Raw genomic sequence first — 17,453 nt, 5'->3', positions numbered from 1 at the left:
CAGACCCAGCTGTAGCTCCCTTTGATTAAGCACTTTCTGACTTCTAAAACCTTTCTGCATTCACCTGGATTCCAGTGATGGCCATATTGAGTAGTTTCCTTGTTAAACCTGGTGGTCAAAGGACTTAACCAAGCTAGATGGCTGCAAATAATAGGGTTGTTACCCCCACTCTTCACCCGGTCTAGCCTGTTGCTTCTTAATTGTGGGTCTTAGGTAAGAAGAAAAGAGCAAAACCCTCCTGATTCCTGTTATTCTCTGGATCTAATGAAAAGATGGGTCCAAACCGGGTGCCGGTGGATCCTGTTGTGAAGGAGGTCCTTAGAGCGCTCTAGAACATGCATGTGTTTTGCTAAGTGCTTTTGAATGGACTAAATTTCTCAGCTCTTTCCTGCTAATATACTAGTAGTAAAATTTTTCATACTATTTCCTATCCTCGCAAACATACACTCAAGTAAAAGAGGAAGTAAATCTTGCCTAATATTTAGAGTTCTTATGGCTGGAAATGGCTTTTAATTCCCCAACCCCCACCACCGCCCCCAAATTCCTTGCAGCCCATGAATCGTATTTAACAAACTAGAATCCCAGGGCATGAGATTTTTCTTTTCCTTTGCTGCTGGCTAAGTTTACGGTCATTTGGACTATTAAAGCCTACCTAGCAGGGTGGTGGTTTCAGCCGCCAGGGCTTTTCTACCTTCTAATCTTTTTTGATTGTCCTGCCAGAGAGCAACAAAATCCTCCTAGTAACTTGTCCCCTCTCCTCCTTCCTTGCAGCTGGTCCGGGACAACGCGGACCTGCGCTGTGAGCTGCCCAAGCTGGAGAAGCGGCTGCGCGCCACCGCGGAGCGTGTCAAGGCCCTGGAGAGCGCGCTGAAAGAGGCCAAGGAGAACGCCATGCGGGACCGCAAGCGCTACCAGCAGGAGGTGGATCGCATCAAGGAGGCAGTGAGAGCCAAGAACATGGCCAGGAGAGCGCACTCGGCGCAGATTGGTGAGTGCGCGCCGAAAAGTACCCGGTGATTGGGAGCAACCGAGAACACTCATCCAGGACCCTGCTCATCTGAAAGGCTGTGATGGAGCTTGCAGGACTTGGCCCTCACAGCACCCCCAAGTGGGAATGTCGGAGCCGATCCCCAAGTCTGAGCTATTCCCGCACTTGCTGTGGTATTCAGAACTTCCCAGCTGGATCAGAAGCCAGTCTGCGCTATAGGCAAAGGTCTTTGTTTTTAAACAGAGGAATGCTCTTAGGAATTTTGGAATATATGAATATTTCTCAGAAAGGCCTGAAGGCCCCTTGTGTTCTACAGGCAGAACCAGGAAGGATCCTGTATGTGGCAGGAAGCCTTAGGGAATGCTGCCTACTTGCAAGCACAGGTTTGGAAATAACCCGGAAAGAGCCAGATTGGCATCAGTGAGCAGGGTGTGTTTAGGATCCTGCAGGGGGCCCTTTAAGACCTATATGGATTTGGGCACGTTGCCCCCGCAGGAAACGAGGGTGTAGTCTCTGAGTCATAATTGCCAGGTTAAAGCCATAGGAATAAAAGGGATTTAGGGATATTCTCTAAAGAAGGGATTTTTCTTTTTTAAAAAATTGGAACAGTTCTCCTACCGTGTAAGGTGATTTCCCATTAGATATTGCTGTGCAGATACATGTGAACGAGCAACTTCTTGTTTCTAGTTTTAAAATACCTTTGATTGGTGATTTGTTGCATTTGTTGGATTCCATATCCTTTGATAATCTACTGAAAACTATGACTCCTTTCCCCAGATAACACATCACAGATGGAATTCTGCTTCCAGTTTCAGGGCTGTGCATATCCCTATGAAATCCCTGGGGGAACCTATGGCTCTAACTTGATAAAAGTGAAAGTCCTTTGTTTCTAATTTTTGTCTTAATTTATTCAATTTTTTTTTTAATTTAAAAATAAGCTAATTGATATGTAAATTCTCTGTCTCCTGAATGATTGTCCTGGATTGGTTAACTGGACTGCTGGGGGAGCCAATTTCCCCTTTTCAGAAAGATGGTGGATGAGCATTGTAATGCTGATGAGCATTTTGACTTTTGTCCCCTGTGACCCTAGGTATCTGGGTCACAGATACACAGAAAGAACTGAGTGTCTGTTCTCTTTTTTTTTTTTTTTTTTTCCTGTTCCTTGGATATAGCTAAGCCCATCCGCCCTGGACACTACCCAGCATCATCTCCAACAGCCGTCCATGCTATCCGAGGGGGAGGAGGCAGCTCTTCAAACTCCACTCACTACCAGAAATAAATAAAGTGAGTCCTGCTATCTGGGGTGGTTTCTCTTTAGAGCAACCCTGGGGCATACTTGAAAGCACATGCATCTTGCTTTCCCAGAGCCCCAGGCCTACCATCTCAGCCACATGCAAATGGACATTTAATAGGAAAGAGTTCCACTCTGCTGCAGGATAGGCCCTGGGGTTCCAGGTGAGCAAAGGCCTGGGCCTAACCTCTCCTCAATCTAGAGCCCTGGGGTCTTCTAGTGAGCCAGCTGGGGCAGGTGACTCTGAGCCAGGCCTGGCTTAATCACTTCCATGGACAGGTGAGGTGTGGTAAGACTCACCTGAGCTGCCTTTTATCCCTGGGACTCCTCTCTGCAGATGAACATCCACAAGGACCTTACCTGTTTGTCAACTGCATTTACCCAGAGCAGACTGAAGTGGGAGGTGACTTTGAGTCTCAGGCATTGAATATGAAGGAAGAGCCACATAATATTCATCCTTCAAACCTGTCTGACCTCAAGCAGGGTTTTTTAAGAATTGTACTAATTCAATAAGTTATTTGTTGAGTGAATAAACTGGTAAATTTAACTCTACAAAATGTTTAATAATAGGCACATCAAAGTTATTTATATACAAATGACTAACTGAGGAAAACATAAATAATACATATCACAAGGAGAAAAAGGGAGGAAAGGCTACAAACTGATAATAAAAATCTGTTTTTATCAAAAGTCAATATTTCCATAATAAAAATCAATAACCCCTTAGGAAAACAGACAAAGGACATAAGAATAAAGGGAACAGAACTAGAAGTACAAGTGGCTTTTAAACTTATGAAAAGATGCTCAAAGTCTATCAAAATAAGAAAAATGGAAATCAGAGCTACACTAAACTAAGAGAAGAGAGAGGTGGCTTTAAGTCTCAGGAACTGAATTGAAAGAGCCAGATGATATTCATTCTTTTATAATTACTATCTGAGCTCATGTGAGGTTTTTAAGAATTGTGCACACTTAATCTATGTCCAGCTCTTGTAGCCAGATGCTTTCTCTCAATGTCACAGAGCAAACGTGCTGGGGAGGGCAGCGTGGTTGAGGGGGCTGGAGTTGGACAGCGGGCCCTGACTTCTCTAGTGGCACATCTTCCACTTCCTTTAAGTAACTTAACCTGAGTCTGTTTTCTCACCTGGAATGGGGAGAATCTTTTACCTGGGTGGTTGGCAGTAATAAGAGGCTTAAATGAGGTCCTGCTTGGAAGCTATATGGCACATAAAAGTGCTCAATAAAAATGTCTGTTGCTAGTGTAGATGAGCAGTGCAGAACTTGGTGCACAATAATTGGTTGATAAATGTTGGTTTATATTCTCCTTTATTAGAAATAAGAAAATCCAAAGTGTTTTTCCTGTTCTCACAACCACTCCACACTGTTGCTACCAGGCTCTCCAACATATACCAACTGGGCATCCTTTAATTCAATACAGTTCTGGCACCAACTACCTGGACATAGCATGGAACCCCATAGGTTAAAGGCTCAGTTCCACAAGACTGCCCCCCCCCACACACACAGTTGCCAATGGCAAGCTCTAGGTTGTGACCTATACTTTTGGTCAACTGGCTATAAATTGGGGTTCCCACCCCTTCTCAGGTTTAGTTAATATGCTAGAGTAGCTCACAGAACTCACAGAAACATTTTACTTACATCTGCCCATTTGTTTTAAACGGTATTAGAAAAGTTACAGATAGTTGAAATGCACTGGGCAAGGCTGGGGTGTGTGTGGAACACTCATGCCTTCAACAAGTGCACCACCCCCGAGTGCCCTGTGTAGTCAGCAATCCAGAAGAGCCCCAAACCCTTTGGGTTCTTATGGAGGCTTCATGACATGGGCATGATTGATGAAATCATTGACCACTGGTAGACAACTCCATCTGCAGTCCTTCCTCCCTGAGGACTGTCAGTTCCATCCTGCTTGATTCATGGGTGGTTTCTCTGGCAGCCAGTCCCCATTCTGAGATTAACGAGGAGCAGCCCCCACCTAGCCATCAGTTATGGGATTAGCATACAAATTTCACTGATTGATTAAGCCATTCCAAGGGTGTTAGGAGTTTAAGAACCAGGGACCTACAGGAAATATTTCTTATTTCATAGTCTTCAATTTATCTAATTGTTACAAAATAGATTTTGTATCTCTCTAGTAATATATTATAACTATTGAGTAGGGAAGGCCCATGTCTAACTGAGCATCTATTTGGTGCTATGAGCAGATATGAAGATCTATAAAAGTAATATTTATCTAAAAGCTATGAGGAACAGCATCCATTTTTAAAGAAATAACTGGGAATTTGTCAGTAGAGGTTAAAAAAGTTCTTAACCAATGGAATGGGGAATTGTAACTAGAAGTGAAGAAATGCTAAATCATTTACAAAATAATTAGAAATATGGAATTCTGTGCCTAGATGAGATCAAAACCTTTATGAGATTGTCTTTCCTGATCTTTGGGATATCTCGTTCCAAAGCCTCTGCCCTGGCAGAAAGTGACCTTGACTGCTGGCTCTTCTAGTCCTGCTGGAGCCAGAGTGTTATATTCTTACTTGGGTGGCATCTGGAGATCTTTGGGATTCCCTTCTGCTTCATCTCAGGGTTTAAGGGACATAGTCAGAACAAGGTTTCAGAGCCACTGGAGATGCCAATGTGCAAAAAGTCAAAGAATCCATGGTCATGCTGGCATTGGTCTCATCTGGTTTCAATCCAGGGGAGCTGTCCCATTGGGACGGTTATTTTCCAAGCTTCAGATCTGGACTTAGGACAGTATAGTGCAGCAAGCTAAGTCCATGGGATTTATAACTGGCTGGACCTAGATTCCAGTCCTGCCCTTGGTATGTAACTCCTGTGTGTCAATTAGGCAAGTTGCTTGGCTTCTTTCAGCCTCAGTTTCCTTGTCTGGAATCAGGCATCTAGAACATTTTCTGTGTTTGGTTTAACAGTAGAGGAGATGTAGAAGACTTTGTCCTTATTAAATCGTATACTTGCTTGGGGGACAGAAAAGAAACCAGGTAATTCAAATGGTTGTAAGTGCTCTGAAGATAATAAGAACAGATTAATGGAATAGAGTTGGGGGATACTATTTTAGAAGAAGAGGTTGAGAATTGAATGGGGAAAAATGGCAGCTAATGCAATAACCTAGGGGAAAGTAGTATGGATGGTTGGAACCATCCAGGTGAGAATCAATGAACTGTGTTTTGGAGTGATAGGGAGGGAGGTTGGTAGGGCTGGAGCCAGTGATCCTGGGAGACTATCCTAATTAGAGCTGTTGGGAAGGGATTGGGTCCCAAGGAATGAGGCCTTTGAAACCAAGGTGAGCAGTTTAGAATACAATCTAATTTTGCTGGGAAAATGGGGGGCTTTGGGTATAAGAGGAGTGGGAATTGGTTCATGATTGGGGGAGGCCACTCTGGGCTGGATTCTGGAGAAAGGGTGTGGGTTGAGAGTAAGAATAGGGGCTCACCGAGGAGGCTTCTGTAGGTGTCCACTTTGGAGGACACCTGTGGCACTGATTGAGGTAGTGGCAGCCAGGGTGAGAAGTGGTCAGAGTTGGTGCAGGTGTTAGAGCTAGATTCACTGTTAGGGCTGATGAAGGTAGAGAAGAGGAAGAGGAAGAGAGGAGGAGGAGGAAGGGAGGGAATTCATGCCCCTAGGCTTGGGCCCCAACAAGTAGGTGAATATGGTACCTTTTTAACCATGATAGGGAAATTGGGCAATGAATAGATTTTGTGGGGAAAGCTTGGTTTCCTCTGCCTCTTTGATGTCCAACTGAGCTTCCCATCCAAGTGAGTGTGTTGATAGGCAGTTGGACCCAGGACAGAGGCTAGGACTAAGAGTTGCTAAGACCTTGGGTCTGGAGAAGGTAACCCAGAGGAAGCAGGAAGGAGCAGAGAGGAGTGCAGGGAGGGGAGAGTTAGACCATCCAGGGGACTGGAAAGTGGGAGAGTTAGAGAAGGAAGTGGTATCAATAAAGGAGTCTGAGGAGAATATGAGGAGGCAGGCCCTGGTCCTAAAAGGAAAGTGGTCGGTCAGCTCTGAGTTTGAGTCAGATGATAACAGGAACTGGGTGGCAAAGCCAGATGGTAGTGACCTTGGCGGTTTCAGGGAGGGGACCTCAGGCCCAGTTAACATGGCCCAGAGAGTGGGGTGAGGAAGTAGCATCTGTGACTGTGTGCAAACACACTCCTGGAGTTTTGTTGGGAGAGCAGAGAGTTGGAGATGAGAGGTTGAGATGGGTGCCTTTTGTAAGTTGGGAGATATTATTACAGCTTACCTGTAGGTTGATGATAATGATCCAGCAGAGAGGGAAGAGTAGAAAGTGCAGGTGCAGGGAGGCGGTAGATGGGTGTGTGGAGAGGTCTGAACATTCACTGCTTATTTTCTGGTGCAAGTAAGAAGCCAGGTTATCAGCTGGGAGGGGAGGCAGGTCTGCAGGCTTGAGAAAAGGAAGGTGTGAAATGGGCCTTTCAGGTAGGGCTGAGTGCTTGTTCAAGGTCCCACACTTGATGTAGACACCCAATTAAATATTTGTCCAGCTCCCTGGTTCTGAGAGCCCTGGAGACTGGCTCCCTTTCCTGGCAAGCTTTGACAAGTCAGCGGGGACAAGTTCAAACATGTCCACCAGATGGCGCCAGGGGGGCATGCTGAAACCTTGACTGTTAGACTTTGAAGGCTGAAGAGATTCTTACTCTCTTTTTTCTTTGGTTTTTCTGTATCTAGACTATTATGTCTCAGACTTGAGTAGTTAAAAGAGTAATTTGAAGAAATAAATTCTCATCTGGGAGTGACAATGCACACCTGTAATCCCAGTGACTCGGGAAGCTGAGGCAAGAGAACAAGTTCAAAGCCACCCTCAGCAACGTAACAAGGCCCTATCTCAAAATAAAAAATAAAAAGGGCTGGAGATGTAACTCAGTAGCCAGTGCCCTTGGGTTCAGTCTTTACTACCAAAACAAATAAATACACAGTCTCCCAGAGTTTATTTAAATTATTTTATTATAACATTTAAATATTTGCAATTTTTAAATAGTCTACATTTCCTTCTTACGTATCTCATACAACTATAAAGTCAAAACAGATTTAGAAATTAGATTAAAATAAGATCAAAAATTCAAACTGTCCACCTTAACATAACCTAACGAAAGTTGATCTTTTGCTGAAATTTAAGAGGTAAGTGCAATGTGACCCTGGGCTGTGTTGCTTCTTGTAGAGTTTGGTGTGCCCTTACTTCTGTGGATCATCATACCATTTTTTTTTTTCACACCCTTTTCCTGTTAAAACCACTGCACAATCACAGCATGACCTTGTGTCATGTTTTCATGTGGCTGGGACACATCATTTTCCTACCAAGTGCAGCTCTTTCCTCTTTTGCTTGAAGGTGATTCAAGTCATGGAAAGTTGTGCCAACTCAGTTACAGCAAAAGCAAATGGTGCTATAGGTGCCTGGGAATGAACGCCTGGCTATAATAAAGGGGTCAACTAGATAACTCAGGTGTTCATTCCCTGGACCAATGACTGTCACTGAAGGATGACTCTCCTTTTAGGACCTACTTCTTCAGGATCTTTATTGTGAACTTGTTTGTCAGTGGTTAATACGAATAGCATCTTTAACTTCTTCAATGGTGGGATAAAACAGACACGTCATGGAGATCCGTGGGTGTTCACCACTGTTCCCTTTTGCTGCCACAACGGCCAGCTGTGACTGACCACTGTGTTTCCTGAGTGCCTGCTACACTCAGAATCTTCAGTCCACCCTGAAAGGAAAGTGAGAAAGCAAGAGACGGGCAAGCAAGGAATGAAGGATAGAGACCAGGCAGAGATCCACACAAAGGCTTATTTGTCAAAGCTGACAACTAAATGCACATTTCTCCATAGATGCAGAGAGGCCCCGAGATGTTCGGGTGTTGAGCTTTTGTGGGGTGGGAGTTTGGAGCTGTGGCTGTGGTGCTATGGGAGAGGCTGGGGGTGCTTGCTTCAGAGCTAGGCGGGTGGGAGTAGCCTGGGATTGGTTTAGGTTGATGGCACCATGGGGCTTTCCAGAGTCAAGGAGTCATGTCCTTCTGGGATTGGCCTAGGGTTATGGTACATGGGGGAGGTCACTAATGGGCATGTGGGGAGTTCAGGTAAAAGTTCAGGTAAAAGGAAATTGAAACTTATATGAAGGTGGTTAACATATAAGATGGCTGCTCAGATGTTAAATCAAGACCCTATACACCCCACTACGGCCAGGAGCTGGGAATGCAGAGATTACTTTCTAATCCTAGAAGTCTTGTCACAGCAAGTACCACGCTGTCAGGGAGATTCTAGATGTATAGCAGAGATAGGAAATTCAGTGTTCAGTAACCTAACCTTTAAACCTCAGGTGTCCTTGACTTGGGTGCACCTGGCCATTCCTGCGTACCCACTAACCTCAGCTGAAGCCCTGAATTTTGGTCCACTTCACCTGCTGTGTGAACTGAGAAAATCCCACCCTTCTCTGAACCCCGCACTGTCCCTCCCCCTCTCCTGCTTTCCTCTTTCCACCCCAGGCAGAATGCAGTTTCCTCTGGAGTCAATTGGCTACTGCAATATCAAGGTCCTTCCCATTTGGGACCTTGGTGTGTCCTTGGGTTCAGGCCCAGCTTCCTAGCCTGGCACTTGCTCATTTGTACCCTGGTCTGTTTCCCTCTCTGACTCACTCTTAGTCTTTCTGTTTTGTAACTTAATACCTGAATTCCTCTTCTCTCGCACCAATGTCCTCCTTGACCCTTTTGGTTTTGACATCCCAATCACAAGTAAATACCATATATGACTAAGAGGAACACACTGACGTAGGTCCACACCTGGAGGGTGGATGAGGAGTTATTTTCGGGTTTAGCCCTCAGAAATAGTGAAGCCAAGAAGTCTCATTGACAAGAACCCCAGTGGTACAAAGGGTTCCTTCAGCCACACATTCACACATCTAAACATCGGGCCATTCGTCTTGCTGTTGCTGTTTGAAAATCCTAGCATTTAGTGATTGAAGTACAAGAATTTGCACATAGGGAAGGCTTTGTTACAGGCAGGGGAGCTGGCTGACCGTGGGCTTGGGTTGTACGGTGGGACTGTGCTTGGGTTTGAATCCTGATTCTCACATACTAGGTGATTTATTTTGTCTCCCTATACCTCAGTGTCCTCCTTTGTAAAGTGTGCCCAGTACCTACTTACAGGGTGTCTGTGAGGACTGAACACATTAAGGAACACACCGGCTTAGACTAGGTCCAGCACAGGATGGGCAGGCAGTGCTGGCCCGGGTTGTCTGCAATATCTAATCTACTCTCTGAATTCTCCAAAGAGGAGGGTGAGCCATCGGGATCCTACAGCAGAAGGCTGAGGCTCCTGAACCAAGAACTCTGGTCATGTACCAGTTTTCAAAGTTCTTGGCCTTAGGACTCTTTGTACTCTTAAAAAAAGACCAATGGCATCAAAAGGCTTTAATATTTGTGAGTTGTACGTATCCATAGATACCATAAAATTAAATGTTAAAATACTGCAAGATTCATCTAAAAGTAATAGTAAGCCCATACATGCTATTTTAATCAAAAGTAACTATTAAAAAAAATCCTCAAAACCTTGGCTAAATGGCATTGCTTTACATTTTTGCAAATGTCTTCTGTGTCTGGCTTAATAGACAACAGCTGGGTTTTCCTAGCTGCTTCTGCATTCTGTCTGTGGCTGTGTGCTATTTTGGTGGAAGTGCATGAACAGAAGTCTTGTCGCTCCAGACAACATTCTTGGCTACTGAACAGCTAAGAAGACTGTATCCTGGAGAAGATGGGGTCATAGCACTGACATCACAGACTTGCCTGGAAATTGAATTGGATACTATATATGTGTGAGAGAAAAAATTTCCTAGAGAAATACCTGGCAAAAAGTAGGCCCTCACAAATGCTAAGGTGTTAACTAATGTTGCAGTGATCAAATGGGACAGGCCTACAATTAGACGAAGCCGGGGCTCGGGACATAGCTCAGTGGTAAATACTTGCCTAGCATCTGTGAGGTCCTGAGTTCCATCCCCACTACCACTGGGCAATGGTGGGGTGGAGAGAGATAAAACCAAACCAAATAAAAAATAAATAAAACCTATGTGCTTCAGGGAAAGAGGTCAGGCAGGCAGCATTGAAATGTGTCCTAAATTCAAAGAGCCACTTGCACAACACCTGGAAGAAAGAGTCCCCCACTTGGTCTACAGTGCACTGGACTGCCGGACTTTAATACTTCTTCATGTCCTGTTTCTCAAGAGTCATAAATTCTGAACACCTCTAACAGTTCCTCCACTGCAGAGTGTACCAAAGCTGGAGTGAGATGAATACCCCCCCTGTTTGGCAGACACGAGAAAAGTATAACTGGTGATTCTTATAATATGGGGATTGAATTATAGAAAGACAAAAGAAAAGATAAAACTATGTACTGTTTGGATTAAGCTTAAATCCACTGTAAGCAATTGCAAAAGCTAAAGTCAGGGGGTTGGAATCTCTAAATACTTTTTGTAAAATTCTTACATATGATTAGCTTCTTTCTTCAGCCTTCCCCACCCCTTCTAAAGAAAGGATTTTTATTTCCTTCTAACTCTGCTCACACATTGCCACTCTGAATTGCCTCAGGGCCAGTCCACTAGTGTGTCATTTGGTCCAGTCCTCTGTCACTGGGTGAGTGAGTTCTCTGAGCATCTAAGCGAGGGTCAACAGGAATGTATTTTAAATCTCAAGATTCCCCCAGCCTCTCTCTTGGATGGGAGAGGCTCTCTGACTAGAAATGGTCTCTCTTGGGAATAAACAATTAACTTTCAAAATATCTCCACTTCCTTCCCTGAATTTATCAGAGGAGATGGACATCCAGAAAGTGGGGAGGCTGGGTGGGAGTTTCCTGGTTGAATTCATTTTGGGAAGGGGATTTGCTAGAAAGACTTAAGATGGGCCCATAAAGATCCTCAAATGGGGATGAAGAGAGAGGAACAGCCTCTTCATGAAAGAGATGGGACCCTGTTTAGGTGGGTTCCCTGTTTTTCCCTTCAGTGGTGTCACAGTCTTAGGTCTCTCTCACTTTCTTGAGGTGACCAAACTAAGCAGGTTGGGCCTCCTTTGTGGCCCCCTGTTTCCTTCAGACTATTAGCCCAAACATGTTGGATCTTGCACAATGGGAGAGTGGGGGACCCAGATGAAAGGCCTCTGGTAGCAATCATGTCACTTCATGGTCTGCTGGAGTTATTGAGGCTGTGCTGTGGAGTTTGTGTGTCTAATGCTTGCTGTGTCAACATGGGTTGGCTGCAATCTTTGCATCAAGCCATAATCCAACAATGTAAGGTATGTGCCCAGCACCTCCCCGCCTCCAGGCACACAGGAGACCGTCCCCTCACCCGGGGAGAGTGTGCTCAGAAGAATGAACCTGAAAGAAGTGAACAGGGGATTTCAGTGGTGGTATTGAAAAAGCATTCCCACTGGTTTTCAGCTCAAGATGGATTTTAAATGACAACTATGACCGTGCTTTTAGGTTTTTCATTTCCGGACCTAACAAGAAGCATGGAATTGCACCAGAAAGGCTAAATGTTAAATATACTCTTTCTAGGGACTAAATCTTTCTCTCTGTGACTTTTAAAAATGATATAATATCACCATGTAAATTTGCTCAAACCTTCTTAATTGGCCCTTTGGAATTGTGGAGATGATACTGTTAGAGTGAGAAGTGGTGGTTACCAAATGGGTTCCCAAATATTTATTTTTTTGTGTTGGGGAGGAATTGGTATTCTTGAAAATAATGTGCAGTTCTCTTTTTTTCCTGCTCTGTTTCTGTTGTATATTTCTTTTCTCTCTCTCTCTCTTTTTTTTTGCCCACCACTTTGCTCCTGACTACTTTTACAATCCCTTTCCATACCCTGAAATTATCTATTTAAATATAATTTACATCCTGCTTATTTATACAGAATATGTGAGTTTGCCTCGATAGTATCATATATAAATGAGTGAAGCTTTCTAGAGGCAAACTGGAAGAGCAGTGTGTCAGGTTGTGGGGCTCTTTTTAAATCAGAGGAGGAGCTGAGCTCAGTGTCTGGCATCTCCTGTACCAGGCAATTCTGTTAGTTTGTCAAGGAAGAGGCTCTATCCACCCATCCTCTCCTCTTTGTCCCCCCAGGACACTGAGCTCTGCTGCAAATGCACAGGTCATATCACAGATTCAGGTCTTAGCTGCTGGAGGAAGCTGAGCCTTCCAGCATCTCCAGCTTACTGGAGGAAGTCCAAAGGCTGAGAAAGGCTGCTTGGGGCTGTCCTCCAGGGCAGGACTGGTCCAGGCTCTCAGGAGACCTGGTCTAACCAGATGCACCTCTGATGCAAAGGGGAATGAAATCAAAGGGGCTGGTCTTTGGTGGAACTTTATTACTCCACTTTCCTCAGAACTGGGAACCTATTTCTAGAGCCAGCTGGAGTGGGAGGTGGGAGGGGTCCAGCCTGACCTGACTGGCAATGCCAAATGCTGGCAAATGAGCAATATCGTTGATCTCCCCTTCGGCAGGGCTCTGTGTTACTACCATGGACATTGGCTCAGCAGATCCTGACTTGGAAGAGAATGTTGAGACTGTCAGAACAAAATACCTCAACCAGGACATAGGAGGCAGTATTGTCAATCAGTTAGCCATTAGCCACATGTGTCTACGAGCACTGGAATCATTCATAAGCCCTGAGATGTGCTGGAAGTGAAAAATAGTATCAATGTCCCAAGAGTAATCTGTTCATGTCAAATATCTCCAGATATTAATTTCATGTTGAAATTTGAATCTATTGCATTATATAAAACACATTACTAAAAATAATTCACCTGTTTCTTTCCATTTTAAAATTTTAATCAAAATTAAACATGTGATCCCACTATATTTTTAGTGGACAGCTCTGATCTAAAACTCTAGAATTAAAAATAATTTCTGAGGAGTGACTTTCGACGTTATGTTCTCTAACTCCTATGTTCTCTCTTTGGTTCTCTCTCAACAGATATGATTCCACGTAGCATGTCAAGGACTACTACTACACCAACTCCTTTATTTTTTCCCCTTCCTACACAATTTCCATTTTCTTTTACACTTGCTTACCCCAGCCATCTGCAGTATGCCAGTTTCAGGTATTTTGAGCTGTGTAGAATTTCTGTGTGTACAGACGTGTGCTTGGATTTTTCTCTTTGTGAGAAATCGGAAGCTGATTCCAGAAGATCCACTTACTACTCAAAACTACTTCCACTGCCTGAGCCTCTGGGGCGTTGGGTGGTCTCTGGGCATCCTGGAGCCGCCTCTGGCAGTACACTGTCCCCCCGGAACACCCTGATGTGCCATTCCCTGGAGGGGAACAACCAAGTGCCGCGGAGGCAGGCGATCACACTCTGCCTCAACTGTCTGGTTTCCTGTAAAATAAACACATGACTTTATATTTTTAGGGAACAAAAAAAAAATGCTGCTATAGGGTTCAAAATTTTCATTCAGAACACTTTTCCGAAAACAAATTACCCCTAAGGAGCATTTTGAATATCCTGGTCACATCTCTGGATCTGTAAAATACACCTTTTAGTATGGCACCTGTTAAAATGCAAAGCATATTTCTTCAAGGCAGAAAAACAATCTGACAATAGCAATGTAGAATTTGTTCATTCAAACCCATCTATGTAAATGCAAGAAGTCATAAATTCACCTCCGAGCTGCTTGCTATTGAACCTGCAGTGACTAGTCTCTGCTGGCCCAGTTGGTTTGAACTTCATTCCTTCACAAGTGTTGAAAATGCTGCAAAGTTGGATGAGTGGAGATGGGGCCACCCCCCCTCTTGCTTCCTCCCTGATCCTTCTGGGGAGCTTGCATCTGGGATGGCCTGTTTCCCTAGGGAGCCATCTTAAGCTTGAGGAGGCCTTGCAAAGAAATCCAGCGTCATTCCAGCAGCTGAAAAAGAAAGCCCTGGGGACGAGGGGAGAGTAAATGACAAAATTTGTGCCTGTCTATGAACAAGTTGCCATGAAAAAGTTGTTATTTTAACCCATGATTGCAGACTCTTTATTTCAATTCTCTCTTAAAGATAAGCTTTATCTTCCTTTAGGCACAATTAGAAGAAATAAGTATAAATGGATTTTTTTTACATTTAGCTTTTAGTTTATTCAAATACACGAATCTAGAACTGACTTCCTTACTTCCAGTTGGGCATATTAAAAGGATGCATTTCCAAGTAGTCAAATTTTCAGGGGAACTGATAAGGATTCAAGTATGTTGATCTTGTGTGCTGCTGCTTGTTACGACAAATTTAGGGGAGAGCTGGTGACGACCCAACCAATCTCTGAAAGCATCCTACCATATACATGCCCAAGATGTGTGGGCTGGCACTGTCCCCTGCAGCTGTCACCATTGGAATGAAGTATATGCCAGGGGAGACTTTGGGCTTTCTCATGGTCTTGTGGGTTAAAGATTGAGTGTGTGTGTGTGTGTGTGTGTGTGTGTGTGTGTGTTGGGGGGGTGCTAAGGACCATGTGTTGACTTCCAACTCATCATGTATAAAATTTCCCTAGCAAAGCAATGCTGCTTAAGTTATTTGTTAAATGTTGTGTTTGTCTTTGTGTGTTTTGTTTTGTGTTTGAAGGGAGTGAGGAAGATGAATTCTACTGAAGTATTTGTTTCATAAAGATGACAATTTTGCATTCGTTCATTTATTTGTTTGGTTTCATTGTCAATGTCTTCCCAGCTAATGCTTGATCAATTTTCTCTGTCTGATAGGAGGGTCCTTTTAGGGCAAGTTTTACACACATTGTCAGGTAATAACATATGGCACAGATTATAACCTTGCTGTTGATATGTTTGCCTCTGACTCTGGAAGCTAAAACATTGGTCTTTCAGAGGATTGACAATTAAACAATTGTCATACATGTTACTTAACATTGTCATTAAGCAACTATACTTCTTTGTGTTTGGAAATTGAGCAAGGGTCAGAAGCGTTCTCTCTCTCTCTCTCTCTCTCTCTCTCTCTCTCTCTCTCTCTGCCTTTGTTAATATCTGTCATAAAATACATTATTTTAGATTCTTTCCAAAGTAATTTTTACCAGGGTGCCCCTTTTGTACTTCTGAAGAATTGCTTGGCCCTTTCATGTTTCAAAAAGAAACATTTGCTTGTACTTCCACCTTACTTGATCTCTATGAGGGTCTTGCAAAATTTGCTTTACTTTTATTCACAGGGGAAGTTGGCTTTCATGTCTTTTAAAGATAATTCTGCTAGTTGCTGATCAGCCAGTCAGTTCATCTAGCTCCAATCTTTACAGGACTACTAAGCCAGCTTTCCTCCACAGTCCCAAAAGGCGGGCAGATCATTGGAAAGGATTACAGAGTTTATTTAAATGGACCCTAGATATTACTTTGTGTAATATGCCAGTTATTATATCAAGACCATATACTCTTAGGCCACTTCTTTAAAAAATGCCACATTTATGCAATTTTCTTACTTTTAGACTTTTGCTCCTTATACTCCAAATGTCTGAACAGCCAAGTTTAGGATTGTGTTTTGGTTATATGTGCTTTTTGCTTGTGTGTGTGTGTGTGTGTGTGTATGTGTGTGTTTCTCTGTTGAATAATTTTATGTTTCATGCTACTTCTTGAAAGTTTGCTCTTTCATGCTATAAGAGAATAGCCAGATAGTTTCTAAAAGTAATTTCTACCTGCAGGATGGTGGATTGCTAAATTAGAGGAATGGTGTTTGAGATAGCAAGATGAATGGTTGGGAACCAAAATATATTAATGCCAAATGTGCTTTGGTTAATTACTAGAGAATTCTATATACATGTATCATATCTTCAAATTCTATTTAGTTTGCTTTGGTTGAATGGCAGGTAGTAGGCAGGACAATAAGAGTTTTAAGACTCTTAAAGGAAATAGAATCATGTGGTTAAGAAAATCAGAATTTAGAGAAGTATTGGGATAAATGAAGAAACGTTTTTCTGGAATGTAGCATCTAGTGACTTGCTGAAGCCCTCAAGTGCATATAAGGGAGTGATGTTCATGTTGAAACAAAACCAAGACATCACTGGGACTCGGGGAACTTTTCAGCTCCACTTTCCTGTAGGAATAACTAAAAGCTAATAAAAGCTCCTAACAATCCCCTCTTTTGTGTATATGTTGTAGCAGGGCAGGAGCCATTTGGACTCTAGATACAAGACTCACTGGGGAAGTTTTTAATTGGTAGAGGTCAGGGGACGATTTCACTTCATTGTCCCACTCTTGAGTTTCTTAAGCAAGTGAAAGAAACCATCATAGTCCAAAATTGCTTCATTTAACACTTAACAATTTAGACTTTTTAAAAAAAGTATTGAACGAGGGCCAGGTAACTGCTGAAGGAGGCAACAGTCCATGAAATGTGCTTACTTAAAAATTGTGTATCAATTTTAAATACTTTTCATTGTGTGCAAACACAAGGGGAATAGGGCATTCTGTAGAATTACATATGTCTAGTTTGTAAAGTGTGTCACGTGTACTGCAGATGTGTGTTTTTTGGACTTTATGTATCTGTACAGTAGTTTTCATTAAAAAAAAGTTGTGGACAAACTTGTTTTGGTGGTTTGAGGGGGAGATGGCAGTTTGTATCAATGAGTGACACCATACAACATATGTCACAAAAGATTCAGAAGTATCCCTCCCCTGGCCCGTGGAAAATTTTGGTTATCTCCTAGGTTCTAAAATGAAGATGTATGGATATTCTGGCAGACTGCATGTTGTATAATTTGAAAAATACTAAAAGTGGACAATAAAACTGAATTAAACTTTGGCTGGTCTGTTTTTCCTTATCTGGGTCACCCTAAAGGCCTCTCATGGAAGGTACCAGGATTCCTGTTAGAATGAATCATTTTCTGGCCTCAGAGAAAATCATTGCAAGAGAGTAGCCGTCCAATGAGCAGCATGAGGGAAGTCAATCTTGTTTGAATATTTGCTTTAAATTTTTTCTTTCATTGAGGTCCTAAGAATTTTTGACATTTGTTCCTTCAATTCTGAACAGATAGCTATGCATTTTTAAAAAGTCTCATACTAGCTTTTTGTAAGTAGGATTGAGTCAAAGCTCAGTAGACCAATATATTGGCTGAATTTCTTTCTGCCTGAGAAATGCACTTATTCTAATGGTAGATCCTAGAGGGCTGGCATCCTTCATCTAATGAGTTGGAGCTCTG

General features: G+C 43.1%; 1 protein-coding gene across 1 annotated transcript in view; it reads left to right on the top strand.

Annotated features, from left to right (window-relative positions):
* Positions 1–17,056, top strand: part of Kif5c (kinesin family member 5C) — a 151,925-nt gene extending 134,869 nt beyond the window's left edge. Inside the window, exons 24-26 of the mRNA XM_046426960.2 lie at positions 772–988; positions 2,161–2,272; positions 13,271–17,056. Of these exons, the coding sequence (XP_046282916.1) occupies positions 772–988; positions 2,161–2,267 (324 nt within the window). The 3' untranslated portion in view covers positions 2,268–2,272; positions 13,271–17,056. The remainder of the gene's footprint in view (positions 1–771; positions 989–2,160; positions 2,273–13,270) is intronic.
* Positions 17,057–17,453: the final 397 nt, after the last annotated feature.

The sequence above is a fragment of the Marmota monax genome, unplaced genomic scaffold, assembly GCF_021218885.2.
Source record: "Marmota monax isolate L192 unplaced genomic scaffold, Marmota_monax_Labrador192_F-V1.1 WCK01_AAM20220418_F8-fsc00048, whole genome shotgun sequence".
Lineage (NCBI taxonomy): Eukaryota > Metazoa > Chordata > Mammalia > Rodentia > Sciuridae > Marmota > Marmota monax.
The sequence above is the reverse complement of the archived record's forward strand: the minus strand, read 5'-3'. Positions and strand labels throughout refer to the sequence as shown.